The 14,091-nt window shown below is 45.5% G+C and overlaps 1 protein-coding gene across 5 annotated transcripts in view; it reads right to left on the bottom strand.

The window, feature by feature from the left end:
* Window positions 1–2,405: 2,405 nt before the first annotated feature.
* Window positions 2,406–14,091, bottom strand: part of pax7a (paired box 7a) — a 44,398-nt gene continuing 32,712 nt past the window's right edge. For all 5 annotated transcript variants that reach the window (XM_041033691.1, XM_041033690.1, XM_041033693.1 and 2 more), the window contains exons 8-9: window positions 3,755–4,004; window positions 2,406–2,521 (exon numbers count right to left, since the gene is read on the bottom strand). In XM_041033691.1, the coding sequence (XP_040889625.1) occupies window positions 2,406–2,521; window positions 3,755–4,004 (366 nt within the window). The remainder of the gene's footprint in view (window positions 2,522–3,754; window positions 4,005–14,091) is intronic.

Here is a 14,091-nt window from a genome sequence, read left to right as displayed (position 1 = left end):
CGTCTAAGCGGAGCAGTTGGAGCTGCTGCAATTCAGTGCGGAGTCAACGTTGCTTTGACTTTTTCTCCTGAAGTCTTATTGGTCCACAAATCAAACGAGACTCGGTTCAGTCTCCCAGAGCAGAGAGGCCGTCTTCACCAGCTTCGTCATCACTGTCATGCTGAACCTGTTGGCAGAGTCCCACACCTGCAAGGCTCAGGAGTTCAGGTGCGTTAGGTCCACGGTCCAGTCATGTCTGGTCTGCACCAGTAATCAGTCTGTAAGACCAGGTGGTCAAAAACACCCTCAAAATGCTCTGACACGTAAAGACGTTTCATCCAGCCACCTCTTCAAATATACAGTGGTCCTGTGGTCCAGGGAGTCTATCTGTGTCACCAAGCTTTCATTTTCCACTGAGCTCAGTTTGATCCTCTTTTATACAATTTTAATTGTAACATTTTTAATGGAATTTATATTTTACTAATTTATACAAATTCATTCTTACCTGGGCCCAAAACAAACAAAACCTTTGGTCAAAACAGGTAAACCAATTAAATACAATTAAAAGAAAACCAACAGAAAACAAGCCAGTTAAGGAAACTCAAATCAAACATTTACTTCCACAGATTCCTTGCTTACCTACCACTCAACATAGTTCTGTTTTAGTATAAAACATACTCTTAATAAACAAACAATACACAATGTGCTCCAGCTACTGTACAGTTTTCAGTTTTTAAAGGCGACTAAGGACCAAATTCTGTCTTGAGATAAAGTTAACAATTCTGTGTACATCATCAATATCACACTGATGCCAATGGAAAAAAAAAATCACACACATCTCAAGGGAACAGCTGGTCCTGGATCGTGTCAAGTCAACTATGAGTGCTACACAAATGTCTCATATTCACTATTCTTTAATTTTTTTTTCTTCTTCTTCTTTTTGTACATTTCGGTGAGTACGTCAAAGTGGAGGATTAGAGGGGGCTCCGGTCCAAACCAGAGAGGGGGGCCAATCAGTGGTGTTACCTGTGCCCTTTCACAACTGACTGGATTATATGATTTTCCAGAGTGCATGTGAATGGCACAGCTTGTGTGCTTTTTAATCTCATAACAGAGAGCGCTGGAATGCTTATAGTATATTCGTAAATGGAGCCTGAGGAATGTTTTGAAGGAATGCTTATTTAGTCTGAAAGTGGAAACCGGCTGAAGGTGCATTTACAAAATGTGCTAATTACGCTATAAAAACAGAAATACTGGCTGGTAATGGGAAGGGTCACTGTGAATTAGCTTTGACATTATATTTGTGTGATTTAATCTGCTTTACACTGTTTAAGTCACACAGGATTCCCTGGCAGATGGGGATTTGGAAGGAGTAGGGGGGAGGGAATTGAGTTAGCCCTCCTTGGCAAGGTCCATATTTCTAAACAAAATACATTAATTTCCCCAATCCTGTTTTTGCAAACAATGCCCCCCTCCCCATGGACCGCGGCTAAGGATGGGATGGAGGTTAGAAGGGGAAAGCTATTGGCCGCCAAAACGCTGCTTTAATTCCCTGCAGAATCCATCCAGCCAGACTTCCCACAGAGTGGCCAAGTTCTTTAGGAATGTCAAGATGAATATGAAAGTGGGAAGGTCAAATCGCTCACAAACATTAGAGCTCAGGGAACAGGCAGAGGAACAGCAGCTTGGAAAAACAATCATCCTCTCTTGTGTGACTGTGCCGACACGCAAACATGCACACGCAACAGACACTCGCTCCCAAATCGTCTCAGTCATCCACTGTGTTTTACACACCAACATCTAACAGAGAAAAGAGATACGAATGGAATCAAAGAACAACATAAATCACATTAACCATAATCATATAACAGCAACAATAATCTTAACAATATCAAAAAGGAACAAGAATAAGAGTCGCTCAAATGATATTGGCTTTGTTAACTACTATGAACAGCAAGGTCAAAGTACATGTTGTTGATGGCTCTAAATGTGTGCTGGACTGCAGCCATGACAAAGAGAAACCCGGCTCAAGGCAGCCGACCATCCTCGGGTCGTCTGGGGTCCTGTCTGGCCCTCTGAGCAAAACAAAACAGGGTTTGGGGTAGGGGTACGAGTACAAGGAGCAGCCAGGGGTGCCCAAAGATTGGGGGGGGGGGGGGGGGGGGGGGGGGGGGTTGCAGAGCCGCCTGGTGGTTGACAATGGTGTGAAAAGTTTTAGTTCCATTCCCAGAAGAGCCTTGTCACAACCGCAAGCGTCACTTTCTCTGATACACAGCAAGGCTGCGTGTCTGTGCGCTGATGTCATGGCCGGGCTGCAGATCGAGCAGCAGAGAGGCGAGCTGGAGTTGGAGTCCACACTTGATGGAGCATGGAGGAGGGTGGCAGAGGGTGGAGGAGAGAGGTCCAGGGTGTGTCCCCTGAGGGCCTTAGTAGGCCTGTCCCGTCTCCACCTGCAGAAGTCCCAGCACGGCTGAGTGGTCTCCAAGTTTCATCCGCCTCTGGGTGGACAAGCTCACGTTCTTAGCTAGGTAGTCTACAGCAGCTACACAGAAACAAAAACAGAGAAAGAAAAAACAAACGCACATCAGACAGGTGGTAGATTCCTGAGACATATGTCCTATTTACTCTCATTTCATTCCTCTGATTAAGGCTGAAATAAGTTGTGGCAGAAGCCAGTGAGTCAAATAAAAAACAATTCGGAGGGAGAGAGTGAAAGATAAAAAACCCCTCCCCTGTCCCTTGTCTGAGGTTGGCACACTGCTGGCACGGAGCATGTGCATTCTGGTAAAGTCTCCATGCTGTCACTCAGACGGGTCCCCGTGTGTGTTCTATGTGCCAGTCTTCATTACACTTGGCATCTCTGATTTCATGCCCTCCACACTCCACATGGCCGATCATTTTCATCCTCAGACAGCAGCTCTCTCCTCTCTCCCCCCATTCATTACCCATCTACTGTGCTCAATCACCATCTTAATTAACCTCACATCAGCTCACATCTGCACTGCCATCAGTTTCGCGCTGCTGACAAAACACTGGTACGCACACACAAAACGTGACAGATCGGCACACGCTCACGTGCATCCACGCACCACAACACAAACAGAATTAAAAAAAAAAAAAAGAAAACCAGCAGATGCACAATGCACCAGAGCACTACTAGAACCTGCACATAAATACAAACAAATGTCGGTTAGCTGGTGCTGACTGGCTTGTTGGGGAAGTGTGGTTCATTTTACCTCTTATGAATGGCTGTGACAGCATCAGTCAATTATGCTAATCTAATAAAGCAAACTCTTTCCTGCCCTGGGGGTTTGTGTATGTGTGTGTGTGTGTGTGTGTGTGTGTGTGTGTGTGTGTGTGTGTGTGTGTGTGTGTGTGTGTGTGTGTGTGTGTGTGTGTGTGTGTGTGTGATGGAGACGAGAGAAAGAGGGAAAGAGAGAGGTGGGCAAGAGGACACTGTGGCCCCTGAGGGTGTGCCGTTCTTTGAAGTGGCCCTCTCCTCTTTCCCATCCAAGTGGAGTGGGGTGTGACTAAGGCAGCTCTCTAGGAGGATGGTAGTGGTGGTGTTGGTAGTGGTGGTGGGGGTCTTTATCAAGAGCACGTGTCTGCCTCCACCAACCAGGGTGCAAAGGTCAGGGGGCTCTCTTGCCTGGGAGTGGGGCATCACTTCATAGGTCAACTTAAAAGGAGGACAGAAACAAACGACCTGCTCTCGTTGGACACATAAAAAGACAAAAGCACCCAGTGTATAAATGTTAATGCAGGGTTTACTTACTCTGGCCGTACTGGCTGTACTGGTAGCCTGCAGTGACGGGGTCCACGCTGTAGCTGGTGGCGCTGTAGGTGGGGGGGCAGTATGACTGGGATGAGGCCAGGCTGTCCACACTCTTGATGGTGTCAGAGCGCTGGCTGCAGCTGGCTGAGATGGGGTTGGAGCTCTCCAGGCTGCTGTGCAGGGGGGAAATAGAAAAGTCGTGCTGGGGCTGGGAGGGTACGGCGCTGGGGTTACTCAGGATACTCATCACCTGGGGGGGAAAGGGGGAACGGAGGATGTTAGAAATTTGGAAAATTGAGGATCAAAGCATTGACAGAGTTGAGGGAAAGTACTTTTTTCCTGCAAATATAGTCCCATCCTAGCACTTCACGGTAAAGATGCCGATAGAAATACACCATTTCAACTTAGGGAAGGGGAAAAAACTTCCACTTTTTTTTTTAAAGAGCAGGGGAAAGTATACAAGGAGGGTGATGAGGTTAAAAAAAGGAGAAAGGGAACAAGAGAGACTGTGTCCATTAGCTGGCGCTGCCAGTAAGTGTTCTGCTGTGGGACAGAAGGGTCCCAGGGTGATAATAGACCCACCATCCGTGCCAGACAGCCCCTGTCCCGGAGCCTGAGGCCTGAGCCCGAGCCTACAGCACAACAAGCACCAAGGGAGTCCCTAATCCCTCGCCCCTAGCCTACCCATCTCATGAATAGTAATGGAGTTGGAACTGGTAAATGATCCCCTCAGATCCCCACACAAAGTAGGCTCCACAAACCTTACTGAGGGGCCCGCTGATACTGCAGGTTGGGGCTCGCCTGAATATTACAGTGTGTATATTATTCATAGTGTATAAAAGCCTCCAATTCAATATTCTAGATTAATGTAATAGCATGTGACATTCGTCAGAAGAAGGTCTCAAAATATGTTAAAATGGAAGAGATTACCTCTAGTGCTACTCCAGTCTGAAGCGCAGCGGCCCAGAACACTGTGAAGAATTTTGTTTTCTTATGCTGCGAGTTTCTTTAAGTGAAAAAGGGAAAGTGGCGAGCGTGTGCATGTCTGTGTGTGTGTGTGTGTATGTGTGTGTGTGGGAGGGGCGGGTAAAAAAGGGAATTGTCCCACACATGCTTCCCTCCTATAGCAGGGAAACCTTCCTTACAACATCAGGTTCATGTTGAGTTTCGCTATGCTACACTGGCCTTTGGCCCCTTGGCTGCTAAACCAATTAGCCCATCATGAAGGTGGTTACACAGGGGTGATACACATGCAGACATATGTTTGCATGCACGCACGCACGCACGCACACACACACACACACACATATGGCACAACCATATAGGCAATGCTCGGGAAAGCCAAACAGTCCACAAGTGATGCACTAAGCCAGGAATATCCCACAGAGGGAAAATTAGCCATATTCTGCAAATTAATCATATCTTTAGAAAAGGCCTCCCAGGAAATTTGAAGCACTCGAAGCACATCAGAAACACAAAGGCTGGACAGTCATTTCCACATGTTAATTCTATCAGCATGGAAACCCTCATCATCCCCTGCACATCTGCAGACAAAGTATGTGACATGTATCCATAATAGGGAGATTCATGGCCCCCTTCATGCTGGACACATGTGATGCTCCCTCCCATATGGAGCCGAGCTGCACATTCTGAGGAAGATGAAGAGGATACGTCCTGATGGTTTGTGGTGGTTGAAAGTGAAAGGGTGGGTGGATGAGGAGTGGGGGGGGGGGGGGGGGGGGTGGGGGGGGGGGGGGGGGTGGTGGCTTGTTAAGTGTCCTGAGAGAGACAGCTGGAGGGCATGAGTCCATTTTAGTCATTGGTTAATTGAAGCTTGATTACATCGCTTCCTTATGAAATGGAAAAGCCAACAATTGGCTTGATTGTCATTCATGCTCATAAAAGTTCTTCAAAAGAAAATGACTTCTTATCATTGACGTTGTTGCAGTTTTGCTATTTTAGCGAATTAGGATACATCGGCCACTTTAGAGTCTGACAAGTGTTGTCATGTGTGAGGATGTAGCTATCCTTCAGACCCCCCCCCCCCCAAAAAAAAGAAAGAGGATCCTGTCTTAATGATTTAAGTTTTGCTAGAGGGGAAAAGGTAAGCTCTTCTGGAGTAATAAGGTTTTCGTTAACTGTGTGTCAATTGTGTTTTTTTTTCCTCTCACACTGCTAAATAAAAATCGTTGCTGTTTCACCAAAACCATCCTCCCAATTTGATGAAGGTAGAGATAGACGTAAAGTCATCTATCAGGTGCCGAGTCGTACTGAGTTAGAGTCATTTCAGCCTCTAAACACTACTCAAAAGTGTCAGACGAGCTCTTCCAGCCACATCTCTTATGTTATCCATAGGTCAGTTTTAATGGCTGCTTTGATTTCCCCATAAAGTTCTTTCAGTCCATGTGTTAAATGATACTTAGTCACATAAGCTCGTAAAAGAAAACATTTGCAGTTGGATACTTTCACAAATTTCTGTTGCTACGTGCCATGTAAAACAATACTTTATAGATATTAAATCCTGGTATAAAGTGCAGTGTTCCTGCTGTGGCGTTACATATAAAATACAGTGTACAGTATATTCACTGAATGAGGTCTGGTGCACCAGGATGAGGCTCAAATTTTAAATTACACATCTCAGTATACACACAGGTACATTAAACAAGACTTGTGGAGTTTGAATTAGTGTAAAATTTTGGAGTTGAGAAAAAAAAAAATCGTAGCAATTCCTAAAATACTCCTGTGGAGACGACTTCTTCCCTGCATCTCTCCATCCCTCTCTTCTTCCCTCCCTCCCTCTCCTCTCACCCACCCACCCACCTCCCTCTCTTTCCTTGCATACAGCGTCCTCAGCAGCCCAGAGTTCGTTTGTTGTTTGACGTTATGTGAGTGCTGGTTTGGGAGATAATGTGAGCCAGGACCTAGTTTAAAGGACAATGCTCCAGGGCGTTCCCTGCCTCTCTCACACCCCCCCCTTCCCTCACCCTCTCCCTCTCCTTTTTCCGCTCCCTCTCTACAGATAGATTACTCTATAAATAATAATAAAAAAGTAATTAATTCTCTCAACTTCTGAGCCCTCCAGCCTGTGGCGAAGTGAATGGGGAAGTGTAAATTGATACAATGTGCATCCTTTCAGATAAATAAATAGTGCACTTGAGACACAAAAAGAGGCCCTTTCATACCTCCCTAATTTCTTCAACAGTCAAATTACATTTTTTTTTGTCTGTGTGAATGTTTGACGAGTTGTTCTTTGTTGGATTTCTTTCCAGAATACAACAATGTGACAGAGCTGAGAGAAATACTGCCAGTGAGTCAAGGAAAAAACAAAACAAAACATAAAAACAAAAAGAAAGGGGAAAAAAAGTCAGAGGAAAGGAAGAGAATGCTGATGCAGACCACCATTTAAAAAAAATGTTTGTATAATTGCACTTCAACAATTTAATTCTAAGATCTTGTTCAATACAGAAATGTGCAGCATTTATGTCTTTTCATATTTAGGCCGATGGATTTAACGCGTCTCAAATCGGTGACTCACAAAAATCAAATTGCAACTGTCTCCCATTCAAGCAAGTGATGATAATAACTGAACTCTTGTGTTGGACTAAAACAAGAAAAATCACAAATGTAATGAGAAGAAATGGAGCAGTGAAAATATGAGGGCCTATGGAAAGAGGGCGAGGGGCGCAGAAGAGAGAAGAGAAAGTGGTATAGAGTGAGTGAGAGGAAAAGTGGAGGCTTTGGGAAGTACAAAGACTCCTGTAGGACTGCACTGGCCTGAGGGCTAGCCTGCCTGGAGAGCTGATAGGAGCCCCTTCTGTTCCATTCCCGGCGCCAGCGCCAACACACCCCACTCCACAAATACTCTTAATCTGCGCAAGACTGGATTAGTTCCTCTGTCACCGATAGCTCCCCGTTCTGCCCAAATCAAAATGCCCCCAAGATGTACCTTTAAGTTAGGCAGAGGTCACCGGGGCAGACAGGGAAAAATGAGCACTCCAAATGTCTGTAAGTTATCTGAGTGGTGCAGAATAGCATCTTGCACCTTAGCAGATCTGCCTGACTGATAGTCGCTTCAGCAGAGAATGATTAAAGATCCACAGTGATGCCACTGAATTTCAGATCAATATTTGAAGGCCAGTCCTGAGGGTGTGATTACAAGAAGAGAACAGTGTTTAATTCTGTGACCCAGGAGTCACACAGATCCAGTGACTGGAAAGAGTCTGACTTTGAGAACAGCCAAAATATTAACCATAGAAAAATGTGTGTGCATGCAGAATGAATTTACATTTTTTTCTTTGATAAATTGTTAAATAAAAATGTAATTTTCGTCGCCTCAAATCTTTGTGTACAAAATCTGAATCAAACACCTAATAACCTGAAACATAACAAATGAAGGAAGTAAATAACAAATGAAAATATCAGGGACCCCCCCCTCCCCCCGCCCCCACTTCTCCAAGTCAGTCGACTCCTGCTCCCACAACGTCCCACCCTTCCCCCATCCCTCACATGAGAGGGCCGGCCCAGCGGGCAGTAAGGCCCCTCATCTGAGCAGACAAAATGACTATTTAAAAATAACAGTGATTGCATAAATTGAATTAAAGCGTTTTGGTCACGGTGGAGGTGGCGCGAGGGGTGGCGTGGGGCCGCAGCAGACAGCCGGGATGGTGGCAGGCAGCAGATGACGGGCTCTGGCCTGCATGCCACTGCGTTAATTGGCTGCGGCACATTAATAAAAACTGAAAAGTGTCTTCCACCAGCACCATAGGATGAAGAGACAGAAGCAGAATGAGAGGTAGAATGGGAGGAAGGGTTGGGGGGGGTTGTTGCTAGAGGGAGAGAAATGGGCCTTTGAAGAATATGGTGCGTATGGGGGGTTGGGGTGGGGTGCTAATTGTGTTCAATTAAGTGGCTGATTGGCACTGACAGAATCTGGGCATTGACAAGTCAGGCACAGATGAGGACGATTAGCGGGCACTGGAACAAGCTGTCACTCCTCACAACGCGTTAGCCTTCCTGCGCCTGTGTCTCTCCTCCCTGAAGCTGTTCACTCATACAAAGGAGACTAAAACAAGGCGAAATGACACAGAATTCATATTTATTTTAGGGTTCTTCACACCTCCTCTGTGTCTCTTTGCAAATTTTCATTAAGTCAAATCCTTTCTAGCCCACTTTAGCTCATGCTAGCCTCAGTGTTCAGGAAAGCACAGCTGCTCAAACTGGAGGAAGCCACCCCCCCCCCCCCCCCCCCCCAAACATCCCACAGTATAAGCTATAAACTTGGCCCTGCACTAACCAGAGGTTAATATGCCGTCTATTGGACTGCAATTGGAGAACGTGTGGGGAGCAATCCTCTATTCTCTGCTAGTGATATGCTTGAGTAACTATGGGATGGATTCAGCCACTGGGAACAAGAGAGGCCCCTTCAAAGTGCACACGGGCGCACACACACAGACACACACATAGACTTTAAACTCTCAGCACCTTGCACCAACGCCTCTTCTAAATTAAACGGCAGATTTTCTGATTCCAGGAGAGTGGTTTCAGCGAGGCAGGGCCTGTGTGTGCGTCTGAGGGAGCAGCTCCAGAAGGAAAGCGAGGCGGATCGAGGGAGTGAAGGAGAAAAGAGGGGGAGGAGGAGGAGGAGGAGGAGGAGAGGGGTGGGGGTTGTTTGCTAAAAACAGCAGGGGCCAGGTCTAGTGAAAAATGTCAGGTCAAATTGTTCTTGACAGTGTTAATATCTGCACCTCATAGCCATAATTACATGTAAATACATAGTGAAATAGCTCTCAGCTGGAGACTGAGAGGGGAGAGCTGCTGCATGAGACAACCAGCTGAGGACCCAACCACCTCCCATATTCTCATCTTATTGTCAGGAGGAAGAAAAGAGGAGGGAGAGAGAGAGACACGTGAAATGAAGCGTGCTGGCAGCTTTTTTTTTTTTTTTTTACTACCATTATTTTTCCAAAGGCTAAGAAAACTGTGAGTGTTAGATCAACTCTGTGAACAGGTCATGAGCATGAGTCCACAGTGAACGAGAGGTCAAGTGGAGAAAGTCAAGAAAACCAGCGAGGGACATGCAGGAAGAGACAGAGGGAAGGAGGGACAGAATGAGAAAACGTGGGTGAGAGAAAAAGTCAGAGAGAGTATTAATCACAGCTATGCACCTGTCAGAGTGGCATCTGGAACTAACGGGAACCACATGCAGCTAGACAACATCCCAAACCTCCGGCTAGCAGGGCAGGTTCACAGTAAACCAGCCCCTCCATCTTCCCCAGCCGTCCCATAACCCTCTGCACCCTGACCCTTGACCCCGTAGAGATAGGTCACCCAGCGGATGCCCCACAGACACTTCACCTGCCCAGCAGCTTGCTATTACAAGTAGTTATTATTATTATTATTCTTTTTGTTATTATTATTCAGTGCAAGTCACCTTCAAATTGTGCTTGTGTGAGGCTGGAAATCTCCGCAGATGAGCATGTGACACAGTGTATGCCTGTGTGTAATAGGTATTTTAGATAGGATCGATGTCTGTGCCTATACTTTAATAAAGGCAGTACCACTCTCCACCTTATAGGCATTTCAACTGCGTGGGACACACAGCATGTGAATCAGTCTCAGTCATTTTCCTCCTTAAATCCCCATCTTCTAGGATTTACTGAAATTCATATTGGCTGCCTCTGCAAGATAAATGTAAATCACATTCCCTTATATTTACTATTTATCAGGATGCAGCAGCTCACTTTCAGCAGGAAATATCTCTCACCCGCACACAAACACCCTTGCATTTAAATAGCATTTTTATTGTCCGCCATAGCCTTTCATCTGGGCGTAGGGAGAAGAGCTGCCTCTCCAGGGGAGAGAGTTGGAGCAAGAGAGAAAGGTGGGGAGAGAGAGAGGGAGAGAGAGCGAGAGAGCAAAGCACTATTGGCAAGGCATCATGGGATGACAAAAAGCCAAATGGAGGGAAGGAAGGTTGGTAGGTGAAAAATAGATGATGAATACACAAAGCTCCGACCAAAAATATTTTGGAATGAAAAGGAAAATGGCTTCACTTGGGTGCTCGAGAGACCTAAAAGATGCAGCGAGCAACAAATGGCTCAGGTATACAGACGGCTTGTGAACTGCAGTTCTGTCTCAGCTACTTGCAAATGAAGTCTGCACGTGAACCGGCAGCTATGACCACGATGTGCTCTACAAGTGGCACTCTTCGGTTCAGTAAAGTGTCATAAAGGCTTCGAGTTTAGACTGAAAAAAAAAAAGTTCTATTAGTTATACCATACGCAGATTTATACCAAACTGCAGAAACGAACCAAGACACATTGTCATACAAAGGAGAAAGCGCGACGCAACACAACGACCACGGTGGGAGCAGAGGTATGTTTCTGGTGTCACAGATGGAGAATCTTTCCTCAGAGTTCAAAAGTGTTGCAAAACAACAGCAAACACTAATAATCTGTTCAGAAACAGTATAGCCAGTGGATATGATTTACAGTCCCTGGATTTTCTTGGCAGCTGCCAACAGCAGGTCTCTTTTTTCTGAAAGCCTCTTACATCTTTTTTTATACTTGCCAAATTGAAACAGTATTTGTTTTAATGGGAGTTCTAATTAACCAGTATGTATTCCCCCTCTTGCACTGCGAGTGGCTGAGCTATGAATGCAGGCTATGTGCTCATCCCCTTTGATTTGTTGTCAGTGGAGCCTGCCAGCTGACACAGTGCCCGGTGAGAGGCTTAATGCCCAAGTTTTAATAATGTGGGGGACTACATGAATCTCCCCCTCTCATTGGTATTCAGGTGCAGAATGTCTTGTTAGAAGTCAGGGAGGGAGGCGGAATGAAGCCAGAGCTCCAGATTGTTCCGTACATTTTCCCCTCTCCATTTTTTTTTTTTTTTTTTTGGCAACGGCAGAGCTTGCTTCTTAAAAATAATTCATCCCGTTTTTAAAAGAAGCGTCTGCGCTAGCTAATGGAAGAGCAGCAGCACAGTTTGGAGTCTCCCCTGGCTTATCTCTCTCAGACAGTTGTGGGGAGTCGCTGGTGAGCATGGTGTCAGCGTGCGTGGTACGGTGCAGCGCCGCGCGGGCAGGCAGGCCTGGGGACACAGATCAAAGGGAGGCAGGGGTGAGAGCCGCTCTGCCTCTGATCCCGTGTACGTGTGTGCGTGTGTGTGTGTGTGTGTGTATGTGTGGAGGCCCGGCCCACTCACACAGCCCAAAGGCCCTCCTCAGATACACACACACACACACACGCACACAAACACACACATCCTTGTCATTCCAAAACACACAACACTTTCATAAAACTGCAAAACAGAAAAAAAGTTCCTCACAAAACTTTGCAAACTTCCTTCATCAAAACAGCAATAAAAATCTCTATCCACCATACCTATAGAGTGCCCTGACTTCCAGCTGTTCCTATCATGTCTCCCCATCATGTTCAATCATCTGTGAACGCCATACAACAGCACTGCATGTACTCAACAGTGCATTTCCCACTTTTAGTCTGCAGGAAAAATGCTTCTTGTTCTCTTTTTATTCCCCGTTGTCATTATTTCTAGAAGTTTCTCTGAGGAGTGAAACCCAACCTCTGCCACTAAGCTCCTCTTGCATGGTTTCAACTCTCCAGTGCAGTTCAGTTGTTTTCTTTCCTCTCCCAGCAGGTGTCCCTGTCATGCAGTAATGAGGAATTCAGCCCAAATGTCTCCCCAAAAATTCAATGCCCATGAACACCTCTTCAAAGAATCACTTGAAAAGTATAAAAGGCTCTTTTGAGTTTCATATTATCGGGTTTTGTTGAAAATGCACAATATTCTTGAGAGATGGCTGTATGTTGGCTGTCAAAGCGTGACCTCTTCAGTTAAAGCAATGCTGCCTTCCAAAGCAAATATTGCTTATTTGTTTTCTAGTCAGAGTACGTGAAAATTCAAACTCAAGGCATCATGATGGCCACTAAAGAGGGCGGCACCAAGGCCTATTTCAAATGAAATATTAACAATGAAAAAGACCATAACAAAACGGCAGACGTAAGCTGAAATCTTCAGGTAAAGATGGCTGAAAAATACTGGAATGCCTGTCCTCTGTGCCCTTGCCTTCCCCTCTTTCCAACACCTGCTGTGCTCCTAAATGAAACAAGACCAACAACAAAACACACTTCTGGTTTCATACCTTTTGCCCAGGCATGCACAGCTTCAGTCTCACCACCTCTAATATACTGCCTCCCTCAACCAGCCAAACATGTTGTATATCCCACAATGACAGCAACCAGTTTGAGTGTGGATAGCTTTTCCACCGCCTGTAATGGGAAAATGTGTGCTGTCGGGATAGGTTATGGGATTGGGATGGACGCGAGCTCCTGTCGGGACTGCTGAACGCTGTAGGATTCCATTACAGACTTGGCACCTCGCCACCGCAGCCCATTTACTGGGAATCAGAGAATTTTTGTCAATCTTTACAGCAACCGCTAGGCCATCAATGCCAGACACTTGAAGAAATAGCTCGCACATACCAATGCACAAGCATATCTCCTGCAAACAGATGCTGTCTGTAACTTACAATATCAAATTCTAATTTTCATCTCGATAGAGAGTCTGTCCGTGTTCCTTTTTTCCATTACAGGGGAGGGAAAACAGGAGAGGAAGAACATGCTGCAAACCATGAAAAATAAACTGCAAGGTGTCAAATGTGTGTCGATAATTTTCTGAAGTTGAAACTCATTTGCTGTTTGAGTAAAATTTGTTTAGACGCAAGCAAAGACAAAACAAGGTCTGACTTGGGCAATGTGAACTAAATGTTTATTGTGTGAGCTTTCTGTGTTGTGGATAGCTGCATGTTTGCGAAGTGACACATAGAGGGTGGGGAGGTGGGAGGGTGTTAGGGGGTGGGGTGTGGGGTGGCGGGGTCTGCCCAGCCCAGCAGGACGCTGCACCACAGAGTGAACTCTGATTCTTCTGTCAGTGGGAACATTCATCTCCATGCTGAGAGACTGATAGGAATGCCATACAGCATTCTGCATGCATTCAATACATTTCAATTCTGTGCAGTGCAAACATGGTGTGACACATCAAAAACATCCACGCCACATGCATATACACCCCCCACCAAAAAAAAAATTAAAAAAAATGAAATAACAAAATCCACAATTTAACTTCAAAATAAATAAATGATTTTAAAAAAATACAAATGAAGTGCATTTCAGGTGGGTTTTTATAAAGACTTTCATCAAACCCACTTGATAGAGTAATTGAATACTGAAAATCCATGCTGTACAGTTGCCCAAAGGCTCCTGTTCTAATCCTCACTATGACAGGAAATGTTTAATATCCCAACACATTCTTGAATG

This window comes from Toxotes jaculatrix, chromosome 3 (assembly GCF_017976425.1).
Source record: "Toxotes jaculatrix isolate fToxJac2 chromosome 3, fToxJac2.pri, whole genome shotgun sequence".
Taxonomy (NCBI): domain Eukaryota; kingdom Metazoa; phylum Chordata; class Actinopteri; family Toxotidae; genus Toxotes; species Toxotes jaculatrix.
Note: the sequence above shows the minus strand (reverse complement) of the source record. Positions and strands in the feature narration are given on the sequence as shown.